Here is a 26,117-nt window from a genome sequence, read left to right on the forward strand (position 1 = left end):
GAAGGAGAGAGGGAGAGAAACATCAATGTGTGGTTGCCTTTCATGCATCCCCTGCTGGGAACTGACCTGCAAGGAACCAGCCTGCAACCCAGGCATGTGCCCTGACTGGGAATCGAACAGCAATCCTCTGGTTCACAGGCCTGTGCTCAATGAACTGAGCTACACCAGCCAGGGGCAATCTTTCTTCTTAATGAGTGATTCCAAGTCAAAAGAGTGGGAAAAAGTGGAAAAGATTAGTTTGAAGAGTTACAGCCATATGTTTTAAAAATCTAGAAAAATTCAGGATCCAGTCAGGTTTACAGGTAGATAACAAAACCTCAGAGACTGTGAATTGGACAAGAATCTGATACTCCTGAGGGTAGGTTATAGCTTTTTACTGAAGTATAATTTTTCTCTTTAAAATTACCCCATGTTTAGCAAAGATAATCACATTAATCTGTTAGCAAAATTAGTCTAGTCTTATTATTCTTGGCTTGATTATTTAAATAAGTACAAGAGTAGTGATTGACATGGAGGCTTTTTAAAAGTCTGCTTTGCCCGAACTTTAGCCCAGATTGGACTTAAAAGCCTATTGAGGCCAGGAAGCCAAGCCAAGGACTTGCCAGATATTGCCCGAAATACCTATAGACTTGAGTGAATTCTTCTTTCTTGAAGTTCCAAAATATCTTTGAAACTGGAAAAGGCTGGTAATTATTCTGCCTGTCACATAGCGAACCCAATAAGCAGAGATGGGATTGAATCTTTATGGGAGCTTTATTCAGATGGCCAGCGGCGATCTGAGAAGACTGTGGGTTCATACCCTAATGGACTGTTTTACATTCCACTTTAAAATGGCCCTTTTTATAAGGAGAACAAAGTGTAGGTAGGGGGGTTGGAATTCAGGGAAAAGTTCATTGGATTGAAAAAACTGCAGCATTCTGGACCTGGGCGGTGGTCTCTAGCTGTTTCCTGGGCGGTGGTCATCTCCTCACCTTGGAGTACAATGGCTCGGATACCATCCTGATTGCTTGCAGTCCTCCTGGGGCACAAAAGTGGAACTGCTCACAGTCTCCTGGAGTCAGGGTGGGTCATAACCTTCAGTTCCTGGAACCACAGCTTTTATGTGCATTGACTACTAAGCTTATTAGCTATTACCTAAATAAAATGTTCCAACTCCTGAGTCCCCTATCATCCTGATATTCCTGGGGCTGCCAGCAAGTATTGGGACCCAGGAAGAAAGATACCAGGAGATTCTTCCGAAAGACTTCATTGGTTCCATAAAATCACCCTTAGTATCTTGAAACTATATGATCGTATCAGATTTTATGCACATCATTTAAAAATAATATTCCGAAGCCTTGGTGATATAACCAACGTTCACAATTGTGTTCTGTTATAAGAAAAGTAGATTTTTACTGAATTCGTGCAAACAACTATATTTCATAAAAATAAAATACTTCATAAGTTTCACAATTCCAAAGGGATGAGATAAGAAGAAAAATCATAAATGTTTTAATTCTGTTTACAAAGGTATAATTTACCAAGTTGCTATAAGTCATATGTAGCTTAAGATAAAAAAGAAAAAATTTTTCTTAAGCCTGGAAACAAAACATTAAAAAACTGTGTTTCAAACAAAAATTTATAACCATTCTCATCAGTTCATTTAATCCCAAGTCATTTATTCTCTCTCTGCTTGAATCCAATTTTTCCATTAGAGTTTTGGAAATCCTTCCAGTTTAGTTAAAGTGATCTTAAAGTTACCGAAATTCTGTATTCCAGACTACTTATCAGAGTCCTTTCCATTAATCTCTCTGAATTTGAGGCACTTTTGCAAAAGCATCAGTTCACCACAGCAACCATCTGTAAGTGACTAAAAGGCTTTTAAAAAGGGCCATGGTTAAAAATGATGAGTTAATTTATAAGAAAATTTAGTTATTTTCGTGGCATACAATAATTTAACAACTAGACAATGACAGTACTGACAAATTTCTATGAACTTCAATTTCTAAATTACCTATATTAGTAACTCTTGTTCACACATATATAACCTAAAGTTTATTATTTTTTATCTCATTATGTTTCCCATGTAATTTAACATGTCAAATAAAGCTACTTATACATATTTTCCTTTTGCCCCCCCAATAAACATTCTTTCTAATCTTATCTGAGATGCCCCCCACCGGAATCACATTAAATTTTTATTTTCTTGCACCTCGACTCCCTTCCCTTTCCTCTTCATTGTCTCTGAGACACAAATCACAGTTCACAAAAACTCCTCCCTCCAGGGTACACACCTAACATTGTACCTCTAACTTCCTCCTCCTCCTTTGTCACATTGTCAGTCCTAATGTTCTGCTAAGAGGAAGTGGGTGAACACCAGAGGCAAAGGTCTCCCAGCACTGGACCTTACTACAAAGAAGAAAAGAGTTGTTCAAGATCCTGTCTTATATACGACTGTAGAAGGAGAGGAAATCCTTTGGAAAAATTCTCACCTCTCACATTCCTGGGAATGAAAGATGGTCCAGAACATGACAATAAGTAAGAGTACACATCTCACCCTAAATTTAGATGGCAGTTGCAGGAGACAGAATTAGTGCATAAGAAAATCAGATGTTTAAGTCTTTTATCTTAAAAAAAACTGAATCATGTGAATGCAAACTTCCAAGAATGCTTCTAACTGGGATTTTATTCTTTTTAATATTTTATTTATTTATTTTATAGAGAGAAAAGGAGGGAGAAAGAGAGGGAGGGAAGTATCAATGTGTGAGAAAAACATCTCTTGATCACTTGCCACTCTCACACACCCCCAATTGGGGACCTGGCCCACAATCCAGGCATGTGCCCTTGCAGGGAACTGAACTGGTGACACTTCGTCCACAGGCCAGCGCGCAGTCCACTGAGACACACCAGCCAGGGCTAACTGGGACTTTCGATCATCTTTGCCACAGCCAGAAATGTCAGGTTTTCTTTGCAGCAAATTTTGAGGCAGTTCTTAAACTCATTTACTTAAGCATCAGGATGGAACCAGCTAGTCCAGCACTAAAGTCAGTTAGCAGGGAAAAGTACATATTAGCAGGATGAGATTGATCTTTCAGGCTAAGATAATGGTAGTAAGACTCCCGGAGGTTCCAGACATGTCCTCAAAATTTTGGCTCAAGTAGAAGTTACCAAAAAATTTGTTAAAGTCTCCCAGGGGTACATGTACAATATTTGAGTGAGGCTTTCACATATCATGTTCTCTGACAGCTGTCTTTACAATTTTTGGTCCAGAGGTGGCAGGAAAACTTGTGCCCACTTTAAGAATGGGTGCGTAATTTGCCCATGGCACTGGAGAGTCAAATTTTTTTAAATTATTTATTTAACTAGTACATGCAGATTATTATCCACATGATGAAAGAAAATAAAATGCTGTACCCACCCTCAAAGAGCCTACCTTCAGTGGGTGTGCAAGTGTGCACACATGCATTAAGTTGTGAATCGCTGACAAGACAATTTAACAACTGTAAACTGTAGCTCAGGCTAATTCACAGTGTTGAAGTTAATAGTTTTGGGGGAAAGAACAAGCATTTGAAGTAGGAAGTCTTTCCCAGGTGAGCAGGATTATGAGGGGCAGAGATTAGCAATGGGAAGAAGAAAAGGTTTTCTAGGTAGTGAGCAAGTGATGAGGCTCTAGATTGAAATAAAAGTTTCAAAAGGGCCAAGACAAGAGAAAAGAAGGAACATTTGAGATCTTCTTTCTGTCATGTCAGTTTGGCCCAAATAACTCATAAAAATTCAAAAGAAAAAAAGAGAGTGAAGAGGTCTTGACAACTTTCTATAAACTGAGAAATGAAGGAGGTGGAAGAGAATAACAAAGATACAATCTCTGTTCCTGGGAAGCACACAGTCCAATTATGGGATGCATAACAAAGAAATAAAATATATTTTAAAACAGGAAAAAAAAAGGAAAACCCTACAAGTGCATAAAATGTGTAGTCTGTCCGTCCACAATGGTGGGCAGGGGATGCACTGTTCCCCACTCCCCCACCCTCATGACCCAGCACACAGCACTCAGAGGACGGCCCACTTTCACTAGTGGCTCCTGGAGGGGAACAGAGTAAACACCCTTCTTACAAAGAAAGCTTAATTCCAAGTGCCTTGCTCTCAACTCAGGAAGCTGACTGAGCCAGACCTGAGTGCTTCTCTCCAGTGTGAGTTCGCTGGTGGTGGTTAAAAGTGGAACGCTGACTGAAGGCTTTCCCACACTCACCGCATTCATAGGGTTTCTCACCAGTGTGAACTCTCTGGTGCACAATCAGTTGTGAGCTGTCACTAAAGGCTTTCCCACAATCATGGCATTTATAGGGTTTCTCCCCAGTATGAGTTCTCTGATGTACCATCAGACTGGAGCTGTAACTGAAGACCTTCCCACACTCAGTACATTCATAAGGTTTCTCGCCAGTGTGAATTCTCTGGTGTATGATGAGGTGTGAGTTTTGATTGAAGGATTTTCCACACTCATTGCATTTATAGGGCTTTTCACCTGTGTGAAGTCTCTGGTGTCGAATAAGACATTTACTCAGGCTGAATGCCTTACCACACTCATTGCATTCAAAAGGTTTTTCTCCAGTATGAATTCGCTCATGGTCGGCAAGCTGAGAGTTCTGATTGAAGGCTTTCCCACACTCCCTACATTTGTAAGGCTTTTCCCCAGTGTGGAGGCTTTGATGTCGAGTAAGACATTTGTTACGACTGAAGGCCTTGCCACATTCAAAACACTCATAAGGCTTCTCCCCGGTGTGAATTCTCTGATGGTCAATAAGATTTCTATTAGAACAGAAAGCTTTCCCACACTCCTTACACTTGTAGGGTTTCTCCCCAGTGTGAAGCACCTGATGTTGGACAAGACTTTTACTGTGAATGAAGGTCTCCCCACAGTCACTGCATTCATACAGTGAATGTATGAATTCACTCCAGCTTCCCTACAGCATCTGCACAGACAATTCCAGCTCCTGGTGCCCCAGGATCCACCCCATAGAGGCCTCCTGGTGTCCCAGCAGATGACCCCGATCTTTTAGACATTTCCTGCCCTGGAGGCAACTCTGAATTCTCCATCTTAATCTCACCTGATGCCAAAAGAAAGAAGAAAAAAAGCTTTTACTTACTTCTTGTCCTACTGAGAGATCAGAATCATCAGGAGTCCATGTACCTGAAAAAGCCTTCACATTATGGGCAAGGAATGAGGTGATGCATCGAGAACAAGAAAGAAAATGAAAAATGGCTCAAATTTTTGTTCATGGTCAGAAAGACAAAGGTGGGGAAGGTTGGTGAGGAGGGTGAATAAGGAGGAGTCGTTATGACAGACACATGGTGAGTCAGCACGGCCAAGTGAGGCTGGCAATTGAAAAGCAGGAGAAAGACAAGATGCAAAGCTTGTTTGACCTTCCCGAAGTCGCTGTGATACTCTGTGTCCTTTGCAAATGATAATTTCTTAAGATCTTTAAGAACTATGATACTACATAGTTCCATGATTCTTAACAAAGACATTGGGGAGAGTGAGAGCAAACACCTCAACTTAAATATAAGACATAGCATGGGCAAACATGACAGTGGAAGGGAGATTTCCATTACTGAGGGTATAATTAGAAAAAAATGTAAAAAAGGAGTGATTCAGATATGACAGGACAGTGACAAGGTTTTGAGAAGCCATGGGTTTGGGAGTATTAACAGAGACAGCAGAGCTCTGGGACCAGGGCTCCTGGAGACACTGTAGAACTGGACTGGTGACGGCCACTCCACATTCATTGCATTCATAAGGTTTCTCCCCAGTGTGAGTTCAGTAACTTGAACTATAAATCAAATTATGTCTTTGATATCTTGATAGTATGGAATCATAAGGAAACTGAACAATTGAATATTTGCTTTTTAATTCTAGAATTTTTAAATATAAAAGCAAGTCGAAGGCAGAGTAGCACAGTCATCTCAATACAAAAATTTTGGTTCATTTTTTCTTAAACAGAACCACAGCCTTTATACCATTTTAGTGCATGGAAAGTTAAAGATCTCTGGCCCCTTGACTGAGACTAAAATGACTCCTCAGCCCACTTCTCCAGAGTTTACTGCTTTCCTAGACCTGTCATTCAAAGAACCTAACCCACAACATTTCCTTCCAGGAAACTATCAAACCCCAGTCTTCTCTCATAGGGAAGCTGAGGCAACCATGCTTGGGCCAAGGAACCCAGCTAATCCCATGAAGAAGAACCACAATCACTAAAAAGAGAAAGCAGATGTGCAGGGAGCAGCTAAGTTACACTCCCAGAACAACAGTAGCATTAAAATTCATTTTCATTTGTTGCTGAAGCTCCCAGGCTCAACAAGACCCTGCTTCCCAAAGTCTGGTCTAGCCAGTCAGTTTGTACAAGTTTCCCGTCCCTTTAGCCTTATTCTAAGTAATGTAGCTCATTACTTAAAGTCACTTGAGTGGGTCTCTATTCCTTATAAATACAAACTCCAAGTAAACCACCCCAGCTCAATTCACAATGAAGTAAAGAGAATGGCCACAAGTGTTACAGCTGGGTGATGGGTGCAGAGAGGGTCATCATACTGTTCTGCTTTGTCTATGCAGGCGACTCTTCAGAATGAAAAGTCAAAACAGAAGAGAAATAAAGCAAAGACAACGTGAAGGCTGCAGCTGCTAGGTTCCCGGGCACAGACTCATTACCCAGTGAGGCCACGCTGCAGTAAGTTTCCAGCATGCTGTTCTGGTACAGGGCTCTCTGACTTGGTGCCGGGCCGTTCCACTTCTTCCCTGTGCAGTCTGCAGACAGGAGCTCCCACGCTGCAGACCCCTGCAATGACAACCTCCAGGTGTCACGGGGCTCGCGGAAGGCTGCTTGGACCTGGTTATTGAAGGTGCCAGAGTGAAGAAGCCGGGAGTGAGTTTTTATTCACGCCGCAGGAAAGGAGAGGGGTGTGGTGTGCAGAGATGCACCAGCCGGATTCATATTGTTGATGCTTTTGTCAGTTCCCTTTTAAGGACATACTGAGGTTCGTCTGCAAAACATTCACATCTTTCCAGCTTACAGGAAGGATTACTTTTTCAACCAAAACATGTCTGATTTCTTCAGCATTAACATGTTAGAGCAGCCTCACTGGTCCCTGAATGCTCACACATACACATGCATGTATAACAGAAAGAAGTTCCCTTAATCAAAACACGGCTAAACACACTCCCTGACACTTCCTTTGCCAGATAACTGACCTACTATTAATGAGTTTTCAGTATGAACTGTAAACAGTTTGAAACAGGAGGGTACTCTTTCCTGCCCACTACTCAACTTTGGAAGGAGAGCTGGACTCTGGAAGCCTAAGGAGGTTTCAGGTTAGAGATGCACCTCATGTTTAACAAACTGTATTTACATTCCACTCCTTCCTTCTAAAAAGCAATCATCCTAATAAACAAGACTTTGTTGTAATAACTGTAGATGCTGCCAGGTGGGCCCTGGAACTCTCAAGGGGAAGAACACTCTGTAGAGCATATAATTGTCTAACCACCATGCTGTACCCCTGAAATGAATACAAAATAATATGGAATGAAACTGTTCATTGAAAAAAATTTAAATTAAAAATAAGTAAATAAAGGTGGCCTGTATAGGAATATAACAACAACAAAACGATTTTGCTCTTTTTCTCCCCATACATTTTTTGTTGAGCATTTACAGCCTCGTGCGCTGTGTACTATAGGAAATAAACTGCAAACAAAATGTTTTCTTTTTAATTATTCTTGCAAAAATATGTCTTAGTGGTGTCATAACACTAACACCAAAGATAACCAGAATATGAGCAAATAAGTGCATTCTGCAAGTTGAAGATATTATAATTTCAAATGGTGATAGTATAAATGTATTTAATGCCACTGAATTTTCACCTTAAAATAGATAAAATGATATACATTTTTATGCATCATATCATAAATGTTATGTGCAAACCAAAAAGCTTTTTTATTTTTTAAATGTACTTTATTGATTATGCTATTACAGTTGTCTCATTTTCCCCCCTTCACTCCCTTCCACCCTGCACACCCCCTCCCACCCACATTCCCCCACTTTAGTTCATGTCCATGCGTCATACATATAAGTTCTTTGGCTTCTACATTTCCCATACTATTCTTACCCTCCCCCTGTTTATTTTCTACCTACCATTTATGCTACTTATTCTCTGTACCTTTCCCCCCCTCTCCCCCTCACACTCCCCTGTTGATAACCCTCCATGTGATCTCCATTTCTGTGGTTCTATTCTTGTTCTAGTTGTTTGTTTTTGTTTTAGGTGTGGTTGTTTAGGTGAATTTGCTGTCTTTTTACTGTTTATATTTTTTTATCTTCTTTTTCTTAGATAACTCCCTTTAACATTTCATAAAATAAGGACTTGGTGATGATGAACTCCTTTAGCTTGACCTTATCTGAGAAGCACTTTATCTGCCCTTCCATTCTAACTGAAAGCTTTGCTGGATAAAACAATCTTGGATGTAGGTCCTTGCCTATCATGACTTGGTACCTGCGGTCCAGCCGCAGCAGGGTCCAGGGATTCCCAAAGGTGGGTAAGGCGTTGGCGATGGGTAACAGACAATATCACACCTCAAAGGACAGTGAAGCTCTGTTCTATTTATTTTTCTTTTTTTTTTGTGAGGTTTTTTAAAAATTATTTATTTATTTTTATTGATTATGCCATTACAGTTGTTCTATTCCCCCCTTCTTCTTTCCCCCCGCCCCCCAATTCCCCTTCACCCTACCCCCCATCCCCACCATTACCCCCCTTTAGTTTATGACCATGTGTCTCAAGTTCTTTAGATTCTGTATTTCCCATACTATTCTTGCCCCCCCCATCTATTTTCTATCTACTGTCTATGCTACTTATTTTCTGCACCTTCTCCCCCCTTCTCCTCCTCCCACTCCCCTGTTGCTAACCTTCCATGTGATCTTCATTTCTATGGTTCTGCTCCTGATCTAGCTGTCCTTTTAGTTTGCTTTTGTTTTAGGTGTGGTTGCTTTTTTATTAATAACTGTGAGTTTGCCCCCTCTGTCCTTTCACTGTTCATGTTTCTTTAACTTCTTTTTCTTAGATAAGTCTCTTTAGCATTTCATATAATAAGGGCTTGGTAATGATGAACTCCTTGAATTTGATCTTATCTGAGAAGCACTTTATCTGTCTTTCCATTCTAAATGAAAGTATTGCTGGATAGAGCAATCCTGGTTGTAGGTCTTTGGATTTCATGACTTGGAATACCTCTTTCCAGCCCCTTCTTGCCTGTAAGGTCTCTTCTGAGAAATCTGCTGACAGTCTGATGGGGACTCCTTTGTAGGTGACTGTCCCCTTAGCTCTTGCTGCTTCTAGGATTCTCTCCTTCATTTTAATCTTGGCTAATGTAATGATGATGTGCTTTGGTGTGTTTCTTCTTGGGTCCAACTTCTTTGGGACTCTCTGAGCTTCCTGGATTTCCTGGAAGTGTATTTCCTTTGCCAGATTGGGGAAATTCTCCTTTATTATTTGTTCAAATAAGTTTTCCACTGGTGGCTGTGCCTTTCCCCTTCTGGTACCCCCTATAATTCGGATGTTGGAGCATTTCAAGATGTCCTGGAGGTTCCTAAGACTCTCCTCATTTTTTTGAATTCTTGCTTCTTGACTCTTTTCTGTTTGGCCATTATTTACTTTCTTCTGGTCCACTCCATTGATTTGAGACCCAATTTCCTTTTCATTGCTATTGATTTCCTGTGTAATTCCATTCATTTCAATCAATTTCGCCTTCATATGTATATCTAATTTGTGGGTATAATCAACCAGTTCTGTGAGGATCCTGATCACCAGTGTTTTGAACTGTACGTCTGAGAGTTTTGCTATTTCTTCATCACTTAGATTTATAGGCTCTGGGGCTTTGAGATCTTCTTGAGCCATTTTTGTTCTGTTCACACCTGTTAAGTACGAGGAGGGGAGCCTTGGACTCCCAGGTCGCTGGGTTGAGACGCTGTATGTGGGGGCGTGGTCAGAGCAGGGAAATGGCGGGGCCCTCTGCTGCCCCTTGCCGCTGGGGCTGCTGGCTCTCGTCCAATCGCCCACTCCCTCGCTTGTCTATCCACGCACAGATTCGAGACCACAGTCAACCCACAGCCCTGCTCCCTCGCTGTTTCCCCTTGGTCGCTCGCTGAGTTGCCCACCAGGTCCAACCCTGCGCCTGGATTCTGCATGCCCGAGTCCGTCTGACGGAGTTTTCCTGTGCGACCCCGCTCCTCCAGCTGCTGGTTTCGCCCCTCTTACTGGTCAGACTGAACAATTTGTTGTTATCAGACTTCCGAAAAGTTCAATTTTCTGCGTTCTGGCTGTGTTTTCTGTTGCTAATATTTAGTTGTCTCTAAACTTGGTTGTGTGAGGAAGCATGGCATTTCCACCTATGGCTCCATCTTGGCGCAAGTCCTCTGTCCTATTTATTGCAAGTACAGGCAGGTTTTTATATTTTCATTTTAGGTAGTGATTAACATTTGCAGTATAGCATGATCAGTTAAGCAGAAAAAATCAATACAAAGGTAACCAGAAAAATGAAAATTCCCATAGATTCAGTTATATTAAACAAAGATTATTTTGACCAGGAGAGCCATGAATCGGACCATTAAAAATAGCTGTATGTACAGAATTTGAATGTCTTAATTGTATATTAAAGTTTCTCAGAATTTATCATGGGTCAAAAGGATACGCTAGATTGAGTAGAGATAATAGGAAATTTATTATAAGGCTTTTGTGATGTCTAACTTAGCTATCTGTCCTTTTCTGTCTAAAATGTTTCTCTGTGTACTATAAACTCTGACTCTTGAGTAACTGTTTCTACGTGTTTAGTTTGTAATAACTAGCCAGGTTTTGTTATTTCTTTGCCTGTCTGATATATATTCTTATTCAAGGTAAAGGAGGGGCTGTTACTCCACCTTTTAAACATTCAGGGACTATTTCATTAGACGGAACTTTGTTCTCTGGTCAAGAAATTATTTTGTACAACTTAATAGGAATTATGTGAATCAATGAACCTGAAATACAGGTGTCTAACAATCCCACCACCTTTTGATTACCCAAACAAACATGTAACTTGTTTTTCTTATTTCTGGTACACTATGGCAGTCCTGATCGTTTTAAGTTGCTCAAACCAGGGTAATTTATACAATTTGACATGTTTTCTCTTATGGTTAACAATTATATTACCCTGGCTGTTATACTCCCCTCTATAAGGGAGAGGGGAATCTGGAGATTTTTCCAACCTTTCAGGCAGTTTCCTGGGGAATACTAATGTTTTCCCCTGAACTGTTCCCTCCTCTTGGGTGATTTTCACAGGAATAAGTAAGTACAGTACAATGTCTATATTCAGTAGCAAGAGTAAAATAATTAAAATAAAATAGCCAATTGTTAACCCATTTTGGATGCCACGTTCTCTTCCAGGGAGACAAATTCCTTGAACTTGAATCCTCCATGCCCAGACCATGTCAGATAACATCATTGGAAGAGGACATGGCAACTTGGAATACTTCTTTCCACTCCTTTCTTGCCTGTAAGATCTTTTTTTAAGAAATCAGCTTACAGTCTGATGGGAACTCCTTTGTAGGTGACTGTCTCCTTATCTCTTGCTGCTTTTAGGATTCTCTCCTTCATTTTTATATTTTTAAAAAATATTTTATTTATTTTGTCTTTAGAGGGGAAGGGAAGGAGAGAGGGAGAGAAATATCAATGTATGTTTGCCTCTCGTGCGTCCCCTGCTGGGAAGTGGCCTGCAACCCAGGCATGTGCCCTGACTGGGAATCAAACCGCAGTTGTTTGGTTTGCAGGCCCGAGCTCAAGCCACTGAGCTACACCAGCCAGGGCCTTCATTTTAATCTTGGTTAATGTAATTATGATGTGCCTTGGTGTGTTCCTCCTTGGGTCCACCTTCTTTGGGACTCTCTGAGCTTCCTGGATTTCCTGGAACTCTATTTCCTTTGCCAGATTGGGGAAGTTCTCCTTTATTATTTGTTCAAAAAAGTTTTCCACTCGTGGCTGTTCCTCTTCCCCTTCTGGTACCCCTATAATTCGGATGTTGGAATATTTAAAGATGTTCCGGAGGTTCCTAAGCCTTTCCTCGTTTTTTGTTTTGTTTTTTGTTTTTTGAATTCTTGTTTCTTCACTCTTTTCTGATTGGATGTTTCTTCCTTTTGGTCCACACCGCTGATTTGAATCCCAGTTTCCTTGCCATCACTATTGGTTTCTTGTACATTTTCCTTTATTTTGCTTAGCGTAGCCTTCATTTTTTTCATCTAATTTGCGACCAAATTCAATCATTCTGTGAGCATTCTGATCACCAGTGTTTTGAACTGTGCATCTGATAGGTTGGCTATCTCTTTGTCCCTTAGAAGTATTGGCCCTGGGGCTTTGATTTGTTCTTCTGTTTCAGTCATAATTTTTTGGTCAGGTCGAGCCTGTTACATATGAGGGGCGGAGCCTTAGGTGTTCACTAGGGCGGGGCAACCCACATCGAAGGGTTGTTACTCTATATGTGGGGGTGGGGTCCGAGAGGGAACAATGGCATTTGCTCCTCTCTCTGTCCACTCTCTGTCATATTTCAGTCCCCTCCGCCCGCTTCCCCCAGAAACTGGGCCCTTCTGGTGCTGGTTCCCAGGTGGGTGGGCTTGTGTACGTTCTAGGACCCTGTGGGTCTCTCCAACAAACTCCTCTGAAGCTGGGAGTCTTTCCTGGCACCTCAACCCCCACAGGTGTTTCCAATCAGTGTTTGAGGCCTTATTTCCCTGCGCTGGGACCCTGGGTTGCATGGTGTGTCTCGCTCCCCAATTTCACCTGGCTTATCTGCAAGCGAGTGTGGGACCGCCCGGTCCACCAGCTGTCACCTTCCTCGACATGCCCCTCCACAATCCGCTGCCTCCCCAAGTCCATTAGCCGCTGCCTTGCCCACCCTGGTCCTCCAGCTAACACGTTGCAGCGAGTCCTCTCCCATCTGGCTGCCCAACTCTGCTCCTCCTACCGGTCTGAATGAATATTTCTTCTTTAATTGCTTGGTTGTCAAGCTTCCATATAGTTCAAATTTCTGTCAGTTCTGGTTGTTTTTTGTTTTTAAATTTTTGTTGTCCTTCTTTTGGTTGTGCCAGGAGGCACAGCACGTCTACCTATGCCTCCATCTTGGGCGGAAGTCCCCCAAAAGCTTTTTAAAAGCAATAATATATAGATATCAAATTATGTTGTAAAAGACCTGAAACTTAATGTTATATGTTGATTTCCCTCAATAAGAAATTAAATAATTAGAAAGTAAAATACATGGATTACATGTTTAAAAAGCACCAATATGCAGATGCTAGACCTCCCCAGGTCTGTCTTTGCCACTGTGTCATTTGTGGAGAGCGCAAGGCGGTCCTCTCTACTGCGTGACCTCAGCTGCCCTGTCCCTTTGCTCACAGGTGGTATCTGCCTTTACTGGAGGGGACAGGTGGGGTGAAGGTGAAGTCCACGAGAAAGAGGGATGCAACCAAGCAGTCCGAGACCTGCAGGCAGTTTTCTGGCCGGGCGAATGGAGCCTAGAAAGCACTCAGCTCCCACTGGAGGGGGACAGGTCTCCAGTCCTGCCTGATCAACACAATGGCATCTTCCCCACAGGTGCAGGCGGGCCAGGTAGCGGGTCTAGATCCTCTCAATTCTCTGTGGGCTGCTGTTTGCCATCCTCCTCACTTTCCCTCTCCCCATTGCCTACCTGACCGTCAAGGGTACTGAAGGTTGGGCCTTGAAAATCGGTCCAGAACAAAGTTGAGCCTGGATGTGTCTCTCACGTTCATTGCCCTTCTCCCGATCAAAGGCAGGAAGCTGCAGCCACTTTCACCCAGAATCTTCCTCCACTGGCACCTTTCTTTGCTCTCCTGCCTTTGCCCTCACTTCTCGTAAAGGTGGAGAGCCCTGGTCCATGACCAGGAGATCCATTTTAGGAAAGGGTGTTGAGTTAAACTATCTTACAGTCAGCGAGCACTGGAGGTGCAATATTGGCAAAATTCAGCAATACGCAGAACAACCATTAAAAGTGAGCAAAAAGTGTGCGCAATTAAAATAGGCTATTTTCAAAGACTTTATATTCGAAGACTTTAATTTACAAAAGGTTAAAGATGTGCTATCCACCGATTGGTCCCTCTGTACACTCACAGAATTCCTGAAGAACAAGTACTTTCATCCCACAGCCCCCCATCAAAAGGAAAAAAGAAATATCAACAATATTATTCCATGTCATATAAATATGCATATACATGTATATGAGTTTACATAATTATAGCATAAATGTTAAAAATAGCAGAAAGCCTCCCAAAGAAAACAGCAGATTGCAGCTACTTTTACTTTTCTTACACTCACCCCCCCACCCCCACCCCCTCCACCCGCACCCACGTGTCACAGCGGTCCCAGGCGCGCCCCACACCCAGCCCGTCCACTCAGCGACTCCGGCGCTGCCTCCTCAAGGCCCTCCTGCTGCCCACACACCCTGGGCAGGTATCTCTGCCAAGCCAGTTGTGCACGCAAGTCACTGCTCTGGGCCTTGGTGGCCTCTCTAGGAAACTGGGAGGGCCAGCGGAGGTTGACAAGTCTTTGGTGTTAATGCAGTGTGACAAATAAGGGCCATGACAAGCACGTGCCAGGCCACCACAGGAGCACAAAGGAAAGGACATCTAATCCAGGTGGGGAAATACAGTACATGGAAGAGTTCCTGGAAAAGGGGGTTTCTCAGCTATGTCTTGAAAGCCAAGTAGTTTTCAAGGTGATAGGAGAGTCTCCTATGTAGCTAGGGCTTGGGCCCCATCCACTATCCAAGCGCAGTAGCTGGGGATTCCTGCCTACATTACAGAGAAGAGGCTGGGGTGGGTTCTAGGGCCCCACCTTCTTTTTAGGGTAAGGGAGTCATGGCTTCTGAAAAGGGGACAGTCCACACAGTTGATACCTAGAGGTCTAAACAGTTTGGGGGCAGAAAATCTCTAGCCCTGGCTGTGCTCCTCTCTTTGTGGTCTTCGTAAATCCGAAAGGCCCCTGAGAACACCCTTCTGACAGGCGCTCTCACCTTAGGCTGGACTTAATACAGGGTGCAGAGCAGCATAGTAAGTGGTGTTAAGTATTTTCTGTTGTTGTTGTTATTATTACATACAAATAGTGAAAAGGTTTGGCTGACCTTGGCAATGATCTGGATACAGGGAATGAAGAAATGGGAGGAAACATAATACTAAAGAACACCTATAATTCCTACCATGTGCCAGACACCATTTTAAGTAATTATATATATATATAATAAATTATCTCATTCAGTCCTCATATCAATTCTATTATTTAGGTACTGTTATTATCTTTATTTTACAGGTGAGGACACTGCACTACAAAGGCTTAACTTGCCCAGGGACACCCAGAAAAGGTAAGGCATCCAGAGTTCTAGTTTGAGCCTCCGGATGAATGACAGTGCCTTTTACAGAGATGGGAACATGTGTTGAGCTTCAGAATCGAGAATAGATGAGAGTTTTGCGTTAGGCATGTAGCATTTGGGTTACCTGTTGTTAGCTCTATACCAAGGCTAATGTGATAGTGTCCAAGAGAGGCCAGGGTAGTGTTCATGACCTCAAGCCTTCTGGGATTGTCTTTGGCTCAAATGCAGGTGTCCCAAGGTGCAGGTGTCCCAAGGTCCCAAAATGCATGTTTTCCCCACTGGGACCTAACCTAGTCATGGTAGATCAGACGCACAGTGGTGGCCATGGTGGTACCTATAAAGTCTAAACACTGGCCCTTACAGAAATGAAGCCAACCACTTGAGCATGCAAAAGCTCTGAGAATAAAAAAACTTAATCTCGTTACCCATTTCATTGCTCACAGCCCCAAGAGGCACACGCTATGCTCTGCATTTTTCAGATGTTTGGATATCTTTCCCAAGGCCACCAAGAGGGGATAGGGTAGAGCTAGAGAGACTCCAGTTGCCCAGACCTTTAATGGTTCTGAGAAATACACCCTGAAGTTTCAATCGCATCCGCTCCCTGCTTCCCTCCCAGTGGCGTGATTGGCCCGGGAATGAATAGTCCCGGTGAGCCCACCTTCAACGCCGTGACTTCCGGGTTCCTGGAGCATCCGGAAGTGGAGGCCCTCTCACTTCCGGGCCGGCCATTGTTTTTCTGCTTCTCCGCACCGCAACTCTGTTCCGCGGAGTCCTACAACGGTTCCCCAGTGAGCAGTTCAGGGACTGGGAGGGAGGTGCTGCCTGGGCCGGGGTCCTGGGGCTGGAGCCACCAGCCCCAGTCGGTGACGCTGGCCGGGTCCACGCTTTGCGCCGGAGGCTGGCGGCGCCGTCCCTGTGGCGCTCAGAAGCGGCAAGATGTACAGCCTCTTTGACGCACTGCCCTGACCAGCTGTGCCCGGCATGGACCCGGGCCCCTGCGGGTACAGCAATGAACAGGGCAGCCGTGATCAGGTGAGCCTAGTCGAACGCGAAGCGCAGAGAGGTGTTTTCCCGGCTTTGCCCAGGGACACAATACGGAGCGTCTGAAGTGGGTCGGACGCTGTCGGAAATTCAAACAGAGTGACTTGGACCCTTAAAATCCAGATGAGATAAGCTGTTGAGCATTTGGAACAGTGAAGGAAGTAGGAAAAGGGCCAGAACGTTAGACATGTATGGTGAGATCTAAGAGTTCACAGGTTACATTTAAGTCTGTCTTTGTTTTTTTAAAGAAATTGAGGCCTAGTGAGAAGTAGCATCCCCAGGTTACCGAGGTGCATGGTAAATTGGAAGCAGAGCGCACATGCCCTGGTTATCAGTAAAGAGCTGGTTTCCAAAGTTTTGAAATGCATAAACTGAATAAAAGTCGCCCCCTCCTTCAGTGTCAGCTAAGTGAACCACATTCATTCGTTTACCGAACAGGCGTTCCGTGTGTCAGTACACACGCGGCTGGAGAAGACTGGGAACCAGCCCAGCCCTCTGAGTCCTCCGAGAAATGGGAGGGACAGCCGAGTAAACCCCAAACACAAGTTTGAATGAAAAAGGCGATGTGCCCTCCGTGAGGCAGAGCCATGCTTAAAAGCCTGGAAACATCAGGAAGGTTTTCTGGGGAAGGTTGAGGAGAAAAAGGTCCAGCATTTTCTAACTCCATAGGGTTCCTTTCCTTTGGTGGCCAGCTAGTGGGCTTGGAGGGTGTGAGTGTCAAGTTGCATGTACACCAGTTAACATACAGTGTTATGGTGAGAGGGTGAGGGAAGGAGGCTGCCAGCTCTCTCTCCACGTGGGGTAGTCAGGGAGGCCTTCTAGAGCAAATGGCATTGGGGTCTTGACTGATGAGTAGGAGTTTGTCAAAAGCTGGAAGGAAGAAGAAAAATCCAGGGCAAGAGTATTAGAGAGCTCTCTAGAGCGTTAGTCCCAGACTTACTTTATTGTGCCTTTGTATCTCAACAGAGGAGGGGGAAGAGTGTTGAGCATGTTCCTACTTCCAACATAGGTTTGTTTGTAAATTAAAGATACGTGCTATTTTACAAATTTAATGCACATTATAAAACATGCTGCCTGGCTGGGTAGTTCAGTTGGTTGGAGTGTCGTCCCCTACACCAAGAAGTTGCGGGTTTGAACCCCAGTTGGGGTTGATACAGTAGGCAATCAATCCATGTTTCTTCTTCTCTCAAATCAATGAAACATATCCTCAGGTGAAGATAAAGAGAAAGAGATGCACTAAATAGGAGTTAAATAACTACTCAATATTTTTTATGCACCCTTTGGATCATCTTGTATTTCCCATATCTGGAGTTCATTGCTATCTTTCTAGCCCGGGTTCCTGAGGACTAAGTAGTAGGGGATGTGTCTAGAACAGGGGCCTAAGACTAGGTTGTGAAGGGCTATGAATGCTACGCATAGATATTTTGGTTTTACCCTGTAGCTTATGGGAGCCACTGAAAGTTTAAGAAGGGAAATTACTTGGAGAGATACTTAGAGAGACTGCCCTGGTTGTTCTCTCTCTCTTCTGGAGCTTTGCTTTTTAAATGTGGAGGATTTGTCATCAGCCCACTACTGAATACTCTGGGGACTCTGATTTCTCTCTCAATGTTTCTGTAGGTGACACTTCCATCACCCCACCTCAACTCTGGAAAACAGCTCCTGAGACCTGAATTACAGACCATCGTTTTAACTGGACAAACTGCTGCTTGAACAAGCTTCTCTTTGGGGTTATAATGGCCACCCAAGGCAGGGGAGCTTTAGGTCTTATCTCCAGGGGTGCTGTTCTCCAGAAGCAGGAGGGGCGCCTGACTGTAAAGCAGGAGCCAGGAAGCCAGACTTGGAGGCAGGGCTGCAGTCTCCAAAGGAACCACCCTCCCATGTGTGAAATTTTCCGGCTACACTTCAGGCAGTTATGTTACCATGAGATGTCTGGGCCACAGGAGGCGCTGAGCCGGCTGCGGGAGCTCTGCCACTGGTGGCTGATGCCAGAGGTACGCACCAAGGAGCAGATCCTGGAGCTGCTGGTGCTGGAGCAGTTCCTGAGCATCCTGCCGGGGGAGATTCGGACCTGGGTGCAGCTGCATCACCCTGAGAGTGGTGAGGAAGCCGTGGCTGTGGTGGAGGATTTCCAGAGACATCTCAGTGGACTGGGAGAGGTGAGCAGCTGAGTCTAGAATGGCATCTAGAACCATTTTCTAGTGTTTAGGATAGCCTGGGAGTAGGCATTCTCCATTCCTTAGTCCCTAGGCCGGTTTGCCCTTAGGATTCCAGAGCCCCTCATGGATAGAAGGGAAATCGTTTTGTGTCTAAGCGATAAACAAAATGTGAATTGCATCCACGCTGTGAATCTCTTTGTGAATAGGGGTTCATGAGCCCAGCTTCACTTTGAAGATACACACAGCACTCTGGGCAGGGAGAGGATCTGCACGTTGGTTAGGATGCGGGAACATACGGGGAGAGGTCAAGCTTGGAGCACTGGTGATGCGAGCCCTCATTTGAGAAGTTCTCCTGACTCCCTTCCTCAGACTTCTCAGAGTCAGCTCTCTCTCCTTGCCTGGTGCTGTGAGAGGTGCCTCGCCTTGTGAGAGGTGACATTTCTGGGCCTCGTAATCATTTGTTCCTTTTTTTGCTTTCCAAACCCAGCTGGGGTCCTTTTGCCTATTGACTTTCAATTTTTCCTATTTCCCTGGGTTCTCTCAAATTTAAAGCCAAGATAATTCAAATTAGAGGAAAAGCTGGAGAGTCAAAAGAGTGATAACAGAGAGAAATCTGTCCCCTAGGGCCACAGAGCTAGGTGGCACAGTGACCATGTGTGTCATCAGAGTTCAGCCAAAGAAGAAAAACCAGTAGGAAATTTTACGTATATATAAATATTTGTATTGATGTTATTGCTGGAAAGTGGCTTGTGTGATTTTGGGAACTGGCGAGGCAAGTCTGGAATCTGTAGGGCAGGCCGACTGGAAGGACCGGCTGAGACTCTCGGGCACAGGCCGAAGCTGCTGTCCACGGGCAGAATTTCTCTTCATTGGAACCATCAGCCCTGAATGTTAGGTCTTAGCCCTGGTTGAATCAGGCCCTTCCAGATTGTCTACAATACTAAGGTAAATTGGTCATGGACTTTAAACACATGTACAAAATACCTTCACAGCAGCACCTAGGTTAGTGCTAAACTGGCACAGCAAAAGACCACAGGTGAGTCAGTTCCTCCCGACAAGGCCCAGATTGCTCCCATGTCCCTAACCAGGGTGAATTAGGGTCACCTCTGTGTTTACTCCTTCGCAGTTTATTAAAAAAAAACCAGTATATGAAACTTCCTGAGTACCCATCACATAATTTTATTCAGTGCTTTTAAAAAAAACTGCTTATCTCTCTGGTAGGTGTGGCTCAGTGGGTTGGGTGCTGGCCTGAGAACTGAAAGGTTGCCTGTTTGATTCCCAGTCAGGGCACCTGCTGGGTGGTGGGCCAGGTCCCCAGTAGGGGCATTCAAGGGGCAATCGATCGATGTTACTCTCACACACCGATGTTTTTCTCCCTTCCTCTCTCTCTAGAAATGAATAAATAAAATCTTTTTTTAAAAAACAATTACATATCTATGCCTAGAGAATCAACACCAGTTGATCAGAGTCCTAGGGCTAGACCTTTTTCTAGGAGTACCAGCTCCTGTCCATCTGGCTTAATCAAATCCAATGTCAACCATTATTCCCTTGTGTAAACAAGTAAACACAGAAATAAATCAGCCATCTCCGGGGTCTAGGGAACAAGTAGACCCCAACCATGGGCGAAGACAAGGGGCTGAAGAACAGTGCCATTTGGTGAGGAGATGAAAACTTTCCCGTTTTCTATCTTCGTTTGCTTTATGCATAAGAGTTTGCTCCCTCCACTAAAACTCAGTCTTTTTTTATCCAGGGAGCTCAGAAAAAAATGACTGAGTCACAAACCCAAGAGAGTTACTGACAGTCGTCAGTTGGCAGTCAAGCTCCCCTGGCTCCAGCCTAGGAGTAGGGTGTTTGGACCACCCTTATCACTGTGCCACTATTGTCAGCTTCATGTTTCTGACACGAAGACATGAGAGCTGAGCTGTGTCTCCTAGCGAGGGCTTGCAGCATATTTATGGCTAAAGGGATGAGCCAGCTTTTGCATGGCAGTTTGCCAAGGGGAGATTGAGCACTACCAGGGCAAATCAGAGTCAGCCTGCCAGCAGAAGGGAGTGTGTGTGCACACACACTGGGGCTGCAGAGGGCTGCAGCAGCACACAGCTTGCAAATGCTTTTATATTCTTTTATTTCAGCTCCTAGCAGGTTTATAAAATAGGCAGATAGTAACCAGATTTGACAGGTGATAAAGCACAGAAAGGTTAAGTGACTCATCTAAAATGACAGAGCTAGGAAACAGACCTTTTGTCCCTGAGACTGGGCCAGTGTGGTTATTGCTGACATTACTGATTCCCACCAATGGTGGGAGCCAGGATTTTTCCTCTCCCTGGGTTCTAGGCCCCCAGCTGTCCCCTAGTGTCCTGCGGAACGCCATCTTAGACTGAAAATTGGAATGGGGGTTTTGTAAAGGAAACTTGTGAGTCCCAGCTAAAGAACAGGAGTGGTGCCAGGATTTAATGGCTGGTGAATTACGAGGCTGTGCTGTCAGAGTGCAGTTAAATTCCACCTTCTGCCAGTCCCCATGGCTGCTGTATTTAAGAGCTGCAACTCCCACTTAGAAGACCATCCAGTGGAGAGCCCGGGAAGCCCAGACCCGGGTAGCCTCCTGCTCCCACCACTGCTCTGTACAAATGGGCCACAGGAGCAGGTGTCCCCTCACCTCACAGCGGTACAGATCCTGCAAGGCTGACTGAGGGAGCAGTCATCCTCCTGCTGCAGTGAGCACGTGCCAGCACGAGGGAGCTGGTAGAGGAGATTTATGTAGGTTAGTGTTTTCGGCTTTCTGTTCTAACTGCTGGTCACAATAGGAACCGTGAGAGTGCAAGGAGCTGCTCTGAGAACAGCAAGCAGCGGTTAGAAATAAAAGGTCTGTGCTTTGAGATGTTCTCAAGGTCTCTAAAGATTAGTGTTATCTGATCTTATTCGACTTATACAAATTATTGAAGTGCAGTAGTGCATATTGAAAACTGAGTTTGCAGATAACCTAAAAACTCACAGCAAAATACTGAGAGGAAGTCAGTCAGCAATATTATTGATCGAGCACCAGTGGAGGCCTGGCATTGTCCTAAGAGCTGGTGGTCAGGACCAAAAGCTGTTGTTTTTCATTGGGGAGACAGGCAGTAAAGGTGTAAGTGAGATAATACAGAGATGAACACATACTATGACTGAGAGGGCGACTGTCCTTGCTTTGTCAGTGAGGTCAGGTGGTTTCTCTGAAGAGGAAACACTTTGCTGAGAGGTTTGGGAAACCTCTTTTGAGGTCTGTCGGCCACCGTTCTGGGGTGTTGCTCCAGCCATCTGTCTCAGCAGCAGTATTTGTGCATGTGCAGGTACTTGTGCCTCTCATTTTCTGTTCCCTGGGTACTTCCAGTTGGTCCGTTCGTTAGGCCCAGAAGTAGGGAGTGTTTGCTATCCTGGCTCCTTTTTCTAGGTGATTCTTAAAGCAAATCTGTGTCTGAAGAACTGGCACAGAGGGGAAGTGGTTATATAGTCTGGTCTTCAGGCTTCTAACAGGAAGGTCAACAGAGGGATGCAAGTAGGATTACGAGCTGTAGATCCTGCTTGGACAGTTTCTCCCCCTAGTTAGGCTGTACTGGTGTAGCCCAAAGGATACTCTGGCTCGGCTTGTCCCTAGCTTTCTTTCTTGGGTTGCTTCTTAGAGGTTTTGGATGCTGCACCTACAAGGGTGCTCTTTTGAACCCAGTTGTATTTCCTTGTCTCTAGGTTTCAGCTCCAGCACAGGAACAGGAAATGCATTTGGAGGAGCTGACAGGCTTGAGTGCAACAGAGGAATCTCCTCCTACCTCCCCCGTCAGTGATGGTTCAGCTGCTGGAGGCCACCTGGAGCCTCTTCATGACCCAGAGGCACGCCAACCCCCCAGTGGGCACTCTGGTACTCACCTCTTCCACTCTGGCCTCTGGTCACCCTTCTCTTCTCTCTGGAGCCTGCCTTCCCTCATCTCCCCATCTCCCACCCTGTTGGGATCTTTCATTGCCCTACCCTCTGCCTTCCTTTCCCAGTGACTCTGTCTGTTCCCTTTTGCTTATTCTCCAGTCATTCATGTATTTAGCAAGTTTCCGTCAAGCACATGTCATGGGAAAGGCACTATTGGGAACAAAGACACATAGTACACTGTCACCACTTTCAAAGAGCTGGTTACCTAGTTGGCGGAGTGTAAGAAGAGACAACCTCATAAGAAACATGAGTGACATCTGTCCCCAGGCATCTGATGCCATCACAAGTGAGCAATGTGGACATTGTTAATGGGGAGCTGGGATGTATAGGGATGCTTCCTGGAGGAGGTGGCAGTGGGATTGGACAGTGAAAAATCAGGGAGAAATTGAGAGGGCAGAGGAAGGTGGTGGGCCCCAGAGTGGAGAATATAAGCAAAGACTCTAAGTGGTTAATTTTTGGACCCTACTGAGGTGGGGTCGAGGAGGACTGTGTTGGAGAGCATAGGGACTATTTGTACAGGGCCTTAGAGTTAAGGCCAGGAGGATTGTGGGGGATGTGGGATGATGTGTGTTAGGACAATTTCAGGGTGATTACACTCACACGTGAGAATTATGATTGAATGGGGAGACCAGTGACAGAGAGCCAGTAGGAGGTTGACATAGAATAGATGTGAGGCAATTAGTGCCTGAGTGAGCTTAAGTGGGGTGGAAAGTGATCGATGTGATGGACTCTATGAGGGAAAATCCATGGGGCAAGGGACAGGAGGGGGATTTAGAGGGTTTTGGCCAATATCTGGAATTATTAACCGAACTTGGGAGGTCAGGAAAGGAAGTTGATAAGAACATGCATTTGAGCCACTGAACTTAAGGTGTTGTAGGACACCAAGTGAAATTTCCAAGCAGCTAGGAGCTTGTGAAAGAGGTCTAGGAGAGAACTGCGAACTGAAGAGCATCGTTAGAGCAGTGAGAGTCAGGGGGGTCTCTGACGGAGAACAGGAAGCTCTGAGGCCTGGAGTGTCCAAATGAGAGCACAGCAGAAGGGAGACAAACCAGGGATTGGGGTGGAGAGGGCACAGAGATCTCAGGGAAGCTGGGCAAGGCAGGTGCTAGGGAAACATGTGGAGAGGGAGTGGTCAGAGTGTAACTTCCTTATGGGAGGTTAAAGAGAGTGAAGGCCAGTTTTCAGTTTGACCAGAGACGTTCTACTGCACCCTCTATGGAAAATTCACAGCACATGCAGGGGAACGCCTGTATGGATAAGGGGTGAGCATCTGTGTGTGTGGAGCTGCCTGCATCCTCCTGAACCCACTCAGTGGGGTACAGCCTTACTGGAGCCAAGGGCAGGGCTCATCCACTTAGAGATTTCTTTCCTCCCTCAGCTCCATGTGCTTCCCCCACACCTGCCCCTCCCCAAGTGGGGAGCACAGGACACCAAGCAGCAGCAGCTGTACTTCGGATGGTCGGGCCCCAGGTGAGCTTGGTTCTTTGTGTCTTTGCTGAGTTCCCAAGTCTGTGTCCCAGGAACAGCTAGAGGTCGTCTGCGGGGCTCTGGCCCCTGGCGAGACTGGTCCTGTGGCTTCCCTGTCTTCTTGCTTCCTCTGGAGCTGGGGCTGCCTGCTGAGTTCCTGGCCTGTCTCTTGCCCTGGACTTGTCCTTTTAGATGTGTCATCCCAGCTTCTGCCTCCTCCACCCCTTTGCCCACCAGGGCCCTTACCCTGTGCTCCTGGTATCCCTGATGACCCTCTGCCCTTTGGGGGAGGGAATATCTCTGAGCGATCGAAGCTTGTCATTGCAGGGGTCTGCAGCGTGGGAGCTCCTGTCTGCAGACTGCACAGGGAAGAAGTGGAAAGGCCCGGCACCAAGTCAGAGAGCCCTGTACCAGAACAGCATGCTGGAAACTTACTGCAGCGTGGCCTCACTGGGTAATGAGTCTGTGCCCGGGAACCTAGCAGCTGCAGCCTTCACATTGTCTTTGCTCTATTTCTCTTCTGTTTTGACTTTTCATTCTGAAGAGTCGCCCACATAGACAAAGCAGAACAGTATGATGACCCTCTCTGCACCCATCACCCAGCTGTAACACTCGTGGCCATTCTCTTTACTTCATTGTGAATTGAGCTGGGGTGGTTTACTTGGAGTTTGTATTTATAAGGAATAGAGACCCACTCAAGTGACTTTAAGTAATTAGCTACATTACTTAGAATAAGGCTAAAGGGACGGGAAACTTGTACAAACTGACCGGCTAGACCCGACTTTGGGAAGCAGGGCCTTGTTGAGCCTGGGGAGCCTGGGAGCCTCAGCAACAAACGGAAATGAATTTTACACTATGTTGAATTGGCTCCTAATGGCTTGGCTTCTCCCCATGCACCATTTCACCTTGAGCTTCTTCTTTATTGCAATTGTATTTCTTTTGCCCTACTTCCGTTTGGAATTTACTTAGGGATGGATTCCAAGGGTGGTTCAGCTGTTAAATATCATCTCTGGGAAGAACTTTGATTCTGGCCACAGCAGAAGGATGACTAATCTACAGAAAAGCTAACTACACTTGGCTGTAACGCCTGGGCCTCATCTAGTAACCGGTGGTCCATCATGGGATCAGCTGGGTTGCTGGGCATAGGCCTGGTTGCCTCCCCTTTTCCTTCCGGAAGTACTGGAGCAGGGCAGCTCCTTGAAGGTGCAGTTGTCAGCACAGGTCTGTGACTGACAAGTTTGCTCTGGATGGGGTGGGCTCAGGAGTCAGGGGTTCAGAAATCTATCACTTGTACATTGAAGGTAGCATGATGATTTGTAGCCTTGGCTTAGACATGATTGAAATGCATGAAAGAGTTTGTGTTAAACTACAAGCATGATTGCTCTTCCTTCTCCCAACTTTTGTATTTAAAAGTTCTAGAATTCAAAAGCATGTATTCCACTGTTCAGTTTCCTGATGAGTCCAGATTATTGAGGTACAAAAGTCACACTTTATTTTATATTGCATTATTAATGATGCCTATCTCGATTTTTAAAGCATTACGGCACCAGTTCCTAACAGTACAGGGCTCCAAGGTTAGAACATCCCCCTTTGCACTCCCCTTCAGTACTTTCCTCCAGCATTTCTGAATGCATGACTTCTCCAAATTTTGTCACAAGCTATCAACCAGAATCACTCCTTTTTTACGCTTTTTTCTAACTATACCCTCATGATGTAAATCTTCTTTAAACTCTCACACTTGTCAATGCATTTTCTCATATTTGATTTGAGGATTTTGCCCCCATCCTCTCTCCTTAACATCTTGTGAATCATGGAACTGTACCGTGTCATGCATAGACAACATCTTACTATTTATTATTTACTAAGAATGCATAGCACCTAAGAGACTTCTGGAAGAAGTTTAGACAATCTTTACATCTGGTCTCTTGCTTTTCAGTTGCCCTACTCACGTGACTCTGCTGACTCAGATATCTCTGTCCTAATGGCTTTTTATCTACCCGTCTCCACCAGCCTTCTTCCCCCTTTGTCTTTCTGACCATGAACAAAAATTTGAGCCATTTTTCATTTTCTTTCTTGTTCTCGATGC

General features: G+C 44.9%; 2 protein-coding genes across 7 annotated transcripts in view; one reads left to right on the forward strand and one right to left on the reverse strand.

The window, feature by feature from the left end:
• Positions 1-3,963: 3,963 nt before the first annotated feature.
• Positions 3,964-15,741, reverse strand: LOC119051525 (zinc finger protein with KRAB and SCAN domains 7-like). Its single transcript, XM_053669284.1, has 2 exons — positions 15,730-15,741; positions 3,964-4,940 (listed from the first exon to the last, which is right to left on the reverse strand). Exons 1-2 carry the CDS (start codon positions 15,739-15,741, stop codon positions 4,128-4,130), a joined length of 825 nt encoding a protein of 274 aa, XP_053525259.1. The 3' UTR covers positions 3,964-4,127.
• A 383-nt stretch (positions 15,742-16,124) lies between these two features.
• ZKSCAN7 (zinc finger with KRAB and SCAN domains 7) overlaps positions 16,125-26,117 on the forward strand; it is a 29,030-nt gene continuing 19,037 nt past the window's right edge. For 3 of the 6 annotated variants that reach the window (XM_037148312.2, XM_053669330.1, XM_037148308.2), the window contains exons 1-5: positions 16,125-16,447; positions 18,074-18,612; positions 22,333-22,501; positions 23,943-24,034; positions 24,359-24,485. In XM_037148312.2, the coding sequence (XP_037004207.2) occupies positions 18,190-18,612; positions 22,333-22,501; positions 23,943-24,034; positions 24,359-24,485 (811 nt within the window). In that variant the 5' untranslated portion in view covers positions 16,125-16,447; positions 18,074-18,189. The other 3 variants (XM_037148310.2, XM_037148309.2, XM_053669329.1) reach the window with 3 other exon arrangements.

This window comes from Artibeus jamaicensis, unplaced genomic scaffold (genome assembly GCF_021234435.1).
Source record: "Artibeus jamaicensis isolate MK-2021 breed Jamaican fruit bat unplaced genomic scaffold, CSHL_Jam_final contig_519, whole genome shotgun sequence".
NCBI lineage: Eukaryota > Metazoa > Chordata > Mammalia > Chiroptera > Phyllostomidae > Artibeus > Artibeus jamaicensis.